At 38.7% G+C, this 5,820-nt stretch overlaps 1 protein-coding gene across 1 annotated transcript; it reads right to left on the bottom strand.

The window, feature by feature from the left end:
* Nucleotides 1-1,663: 1,663 nt before the first annotated feature.
* LOC104961555 (guanine nucleotide-binding protein G(s) subunit alpha) lies at nt 1,664-5,387 on the bottom strand. Its single transcript, XM_010789862.1, has 7 exons — nt 5,332-5,387; nt 5,065-5,138; nt 4,759-4,817; nt 4,488-4,608; nt 3,645-3,775; nt 3,360-3,427; nt 1,664-2,526 (listed from the first exon to the last, which is right to left on the bottom strand). Exons 3-7 carry the CDS (start codon nt 4,814-4,816, stop codon nt 2,380-2,382), a joined length of 525 nt encoding a protein of 174 aa, XP_010788164.1. The 5' UTR covers nt 4,817; nt 5,065-5,138; nt 5,332-5,387; the 3' UTR covers nt 1,664-2,379.
* Between the last annotated feature and the right edge of the window lie 433 nt (nt 5,388-5,820).

The raw sequence follows: 5,820 nt of genomic DNA, 5'->3' as shown, positions 1-5,820 counted from the left end.
TTTAAACTAAAGTGAATAATTATATTAATTGTATAATCATAAACGATGAACTCAGGAAAATATAAAGGCCCTGATGTCAACTGCATAAGAGGCCATGGTGGAGAGCATACCTACATCTTTGACCACAACAAGTTGTCAGTTTAGGGAACAGAAGAGTTTCAGCTCCAACTGCTTCTGTTCGCTACATTCATTTTAACCCCGTGTGTTGTGAAAAGCAGGATATGACCTTGGCTAAAATGTTGATATTCCTCAGGACTGACGGGTGTAAGAAACACAGATTAGTTTATGTTCAGTTGCCATTGTATAAAGTCAATCTATCTTAAACCAATGCAGTCTAATGCAACAGAATAACAATGAACCCTACTGTCATGAAGGTAATAATATTCAGTTTTTGTTGTAAAATCCGTATGTAATAACACATTTAATGTTTTTATTAATTGATATAAATATTTACAGCCCATGTTCTCATGTTGTATCTTTATATAACCCTTAAAACACTTTGCAATCTCTGGTTTTGCAATATAAACACGTTTTATTATCATCAATTGTTTATCCTGTTTCACTGAGAGGTGTTTCTAATATTGAGTCTCCCCTCACTGAGGCAGAAATAAGAAGACCTCTCACAGAACATTAAAATCTACATAGGGTTGGATTCACTGCAGGCCTGCTGCATTAGACTGCACTTTAAGACAAGTGAACCTAACAAACGGGCAGCTGAGTGTGTGGTGCAGATGTAGAGGATCGAGTAAACTCAGCCGTAGAATGAACCAAACACTAATACAACCGTTTCTTCTTGTTTAAGCAAAAAGAATTTGGTTTATGTAGAAACAAGCAATGTTTTGCAACTGGATATTTGCCTCTCCTTCAAAAGAGTTAAAGCTAAAATAAAAAACAAACAAACAGATGAATACCCATCCCATTGCACCCAGAATCGCCACCTTTCCAACAACGTATGCAGATGTTACTGACAAAGGAAACCTGGTGGACAGCTCACAAGGGAGATAGATATAAGTGTACAGTACATATATATAAAATATGAAATATATTTTATATATATATATTAAATTGTGTTAGGGTTCAGTATCTTTCACTACACAGCATTAAAGGTGGTGTGTCTGATAATCTTCTTTTTTTTTTTTTCTTAATTTTTTTTCTCAAATCAAACCAGAGGAGAGTCAAAGCAAAACAAACAAATNCTGATGAGGGTGAAGCGTGTGTTTCTGTGTGTGTGTGTATTAGAGTGTGTTCCCAGGTAAAATGTTGCATCCAGTCTTGATAAGTCTTTATATTCATGCTTTCCTTTTCGATGTGTTTTTCCTTATTATATAAAACCTCTCTTTTATTTTCCATATGTTGAGTATTTATCAAATAGCAGCAGGGGCAGGGGGGGTATATTATATTTGTGTATTTGTGTGTGTGTGGGTAGGGGGGGTTAAATGGTGCACAAAGGCAGATCACACACACAGTGTACACCAACACACAACATGGGGTAAAAACTAACAAAAACGTAAAAGTTGATTTGTGTTATTACAGGAATATATAATATTTATATTTATATATATATACATATTTATATACACACATATATAAATATCTATATATATATATATCTTGGATTCTCTGCACTGCATGAAGTTCACTGGTATGCATTGTATGGTATTTATTTTATTTTTTTTCCTCCTCCATTTTTTTGTTGTTTTCTCTTCGATTGGTGTCTTGAAGAGCGGGTCATGTGAGCCGCGTGGTCTTATGTTTGAGTCACGCTCACGTCCACAGGCAGCCGTTAGTCAATTAGTCCGTCTGTTCGGGCAACAAAAAAGGCTCACAGCCCTCCTCTGTATCAGTTCTCCATCCTCCATGTCCATTGTTCTCCTCTTCCCTTCCTCCTTCAGCAGACGGGGAATAAACTCCTCTCTCTCAGAATGCGTTATTCAACTCAGCATCTGCCGACTGTCGAGCAGGAGGACTCAGTTTTAAAAGGCTCTCTGTGTGTGTGATATTAGACATTACAATCTATTTAAGGGCTCTGAATGCTGTAGTGTGTGTGTACCTGCCAGTGTGTGTTTATATCTGAGAGAGCTGGAAGGAGGGATAGCCTGCACGGAGGGATTCCAGTCTGGACCCTCTTCCTGGGTCAAAGTGTTTCTGAGCACAGCAGTCAGTCCTGGCTAATAGTTGATGAAAATGTCTTCCTTAACTCCTTTTTTTGAAGAAAAGTCTTCCACTGAAGTCACCTGGAGAGGAATCGGGACGGAGGAGAGGGCTCGGCTGTTTGGTGAAGTTGGGTGAGGTGGAGGGGGGACGGTGATTGGCTAACTGGTCGTGGGGGAGGGGGGGATAGATAGGTAGGTAGATACGTAGGCCGGTCACCGCTGCCCATCACAAGAGCTCGTACTGCCGTAGGTGCATCCTCTGAATGATGTCGCGACAGTCATTGAAGACGCGGCGGATGTTTTCTGTGTCGACGGCGCAGGTGAAGTGGGGGTAACAGTAATGCCGTCCGTCCCCGCTGGCTGTGCTGATCCTCTGAAGAACACACAGGTACACACAAGTTAGTGTTGAAGATCAGTGGCTCCACAACCTCTTAATGTCTTATGCAACGCCACAGACCTGTAATAACCATTTTAGTGTGTAGGATTTAGTTCCTCTAGTGGTTCGCACACCCCTACTTTTACTTCAGGTAACATAAGAATGTGAAACGCCCTCTCTTGTCTGTTCTGAGCTATAGTAGATACTAGGCAGTGCAACGTGGCGGACTGCATGGCTGTACATATGAAGGCCTCATTCTATAAGGATTCTTAGTTTCTGGTGATAATGCACTAGTAAACAAATTAATATTAGAATATTATACTTTATAATAGTAGAAAAACCTCTTTTGGGGTTTTCCCTTTCATGTAGTATGTTATATATAGTATATATAGTTATGTTTATCTGGACCCTGAGTCTGTAATAAAGTTTTCATTCATTCATTCATTATATAGGTTTCTGTGCATGTAAATGGTCTGGAAAGGCTAACATCCTAAAGTTCCCTCCAGAGTGAGTTTCTCTCAAACACATTCCCCCCCCCTGCCTGAAACACCTCAATTGGACTCCTTTGTTTATTTCCATAACATAGTGACATCACTACGTAACACTCGTGCTTCCATTGGTTAGCGCTCCAACACATTGTACGCTAACAGGCAGGATATCTCCAAGTGGTTGACCATTCACAAAATGAAACAAAAATGAAGTCAACAGTAGGTTGTCAGTTTGTTGATAACAGCTTTCTGTCGCCTGCAATGTTCTCTGACCCCCAAAAGATAAGACTTAAAAAACATACAAGATTAAAAATGATCAAACTCAAAAACACGACTACGTACCAGAAACTCATCCCGAATGAAGTACTTTGCCCTTGTGACACGGGGATCCTCCCCTGGTTCTGGTATTGCTGTTAGAGGAGAAGAACTTTTAAATATATATATATATGTTCTATACATACTACCCTTTAGTTGCATTATTGGGAGTAATGTAAAGCATACTTTAAACTATGCTGTTGTGTTTGACTTATAATGGATGCTCATCCAAACGAAACCATTTGAACTAGTTGTTAACAACCATGTTTGTTATGCATTGGCTAAATACAAATATCAGAGTCAATCTCTTACCATCATCAGGCGTAGTGTAGCGTGCGAACTCCGGAAAATACTCCTCAATTTTAGATTTCCCTGCCAAAACCTTCTCAGCGAGCAGGTCCTGTTTGTTCAGGAAGAGGATTACCGAAATGGTCCGTAGCCACCTTTGGAGGGAATTGAAGAACAAGATCAGATTCCTTTTTTTTTAATAACCCAAAATAAGTTACAGGTGAGTTACTGGAGGATGTCCACTTTTTAAGGGGCATTAGAGTATTAATAGGCTCTGGCTGAAGAACAAGAGAAAAATGTTCTCTCTGGAGGTCTGGGCTGAAAAGGTCTTAAAGCTCCAGCCATACACAGATCAAGTGCACCCATAGGGAGAGACACATATCAGCATCTACTCCCACTGTACATAAATGCACCCTGTTTGTAAACAGCACATGTGTGACACCTAACATTTCCCCTCAAAGTGAAACCTCATTGTTGTACGGCTTCATTCTCAAGACATAACAGCATTCAATCTTTCCTTTACCATTTTACTAAAAATATAATATATATTTTAAAATTGGTTAAAAAGTAGAATAAAGAAATAATGGTTAAAAAAGGATATACATAGGTAATGTATGGCCCAAAACACACTGCCACAGGTCACATTACACCCCGAACACCAAAAGGTTTAATACAATGGTACTCATAAAAAGCATTTCCATCAAGGGTTTAAGATAATCTTTTCATTATAACATTACCAAAAAATGTTTTAACTGTGGCAGTGTGCAACAAGCTTGTCTTTATATGGATATCACGATCAAAATCTAACATCAGCCAGCGCATCAAAACCAAACTCTTCATCACAACACTAGTTTCTATGATCATCACCTGTTGTTCCAGATGTTTTTGAAGAGGTTGAGGGCTTCCTGTAGTCTGTTGGTCTGATTGTCTTCTCTGATCACCATGTTGTAGCTGCTACTCGCCACCACAAAGATGATGGCTGTCACATCTGCGCCACACACACCAAAACACAAAGATTAAAACACCATCGGCGAATACAACTTCCAAAAACTGTTGTTTATCTTTAGAATACAAAAAAAAAGTGTTATTAAAAAGTGTTATCACTACTATAAAGCAGTCAAAGCTAGGAACATCTTACCGTTAAAACACTGGATCCATTTTCGACGTTCATCCCTCTGACCTCCAACATCGAACATACTGTGAGTAAAGGATTAACATTAAATACTGGAACAGGGATAACATTCACGTGACAACAATGTCTTGAGAAAATAAAACTCTTTAGGGGAAAATACATGAATTTATTAGATTTATTATTTAACATAAATACAATGTGTACATTGTCGTCTCATACACTCTTGATGTTTTTACGCAGATGGCTTGGTTCTTCTTTATAACCTGTGGACACACTTTTGAACTGCAATAAATGCATTTTGTGAAAACTCACTGGAAATTGACTTTGTCTATTTGAAATCGTGTCTCGAAGATTCCAGATGTCAACACTCTGCATCTCAACAGGTCCTGAAATAAAAAAAGAGATGGAATAGGAAGGTGTTAATTCGAAAATATAGAAAGAGAAAGGGATACAGGCAGAGGGATGTAGAGATCTCATAAACAGGGGTGTAAGAGGAAGAAAAGTGTGTGTGTGTGTGTGTGTGTGTGTGTGTGTGTGTGTGTGTGTGTGTGTGTGTGTGTGTGTGTGTGTGTGGCTTACCTGGTCAGTGGGTGTGTAGTCATTATGCCTGACCACCTCGATCCGGTCTAAGAAGCTGTGAAAAGAAGGAAAGCGGCCTTAATGAAAGCTTATAATAACAATATAATAATACAATATAAAGCAATAATATTATATAACATTAATAACAACATTTCAACATTCCAATGAGCCGGATGCAATCCTGCAATACATTAACCAGTTATGGATGCACCCATGATGTCCATTTTTGAAATCAGGGGTGTAAGAGTACAAAGAGACTTCTACTGGTGCTGGATAAAAAAATAATCAAACAATGCAAGAATCTGTTTAAGATACTGGCCAGATTATGCCAGATCACATTCTTTACTCATGTGATAGTAATCTGAGTAACCTACTCTCAGGTTGGCCGGTCAGAGCAGAACGACATCTGACCATATCTCTATGAAAGAACTCGAAACACCAAGACCAATATTAAATAAATGGGAATAAATGGTCATAAAATATATTAAA

This window comes from Notothenia coriiceps, unplaced genomic scaffold (assembly GCF_000735185.1).
Source record: "Notothenia coriiceps isolate Sejong01 unplaced genomic scaffold, NC01 NC01_scaffold00033423, whole genome shotgun sequence".
NCBI classification, from domain to species: Eukaryota; Metazoa; Chordata; class Actinopteri; order Perciformes; family Nototheniidae; genus Notothenia; species Notothenia coriiceps.
This window is presented reverse-complemented; position numbering and strand designations above follow the sequence as displayed.

Coding starts and splice junctions, on each gene's coding strand:
- LOC104961555 (XM_010789862.1), bottom strand. CDS start 4,816: ATGTTCGATGTTGGAGGTCAGAGGGATGAACGTCGAAAATGGATCCAG. Junction 3,776..4,487: donor AAAAACATCTGGAACAACAG/GTGATGATCATA, acceptor TTCCCTCCAAAG/GTGGCTACGGACCATTTCGG. Junction 3,428..3,644: donor CTACACTACGCCTGATGATG/GTAAGAGATTGA, acceptor CTCCTCTAACAG/CAATACCAGAACCAGGGGAG.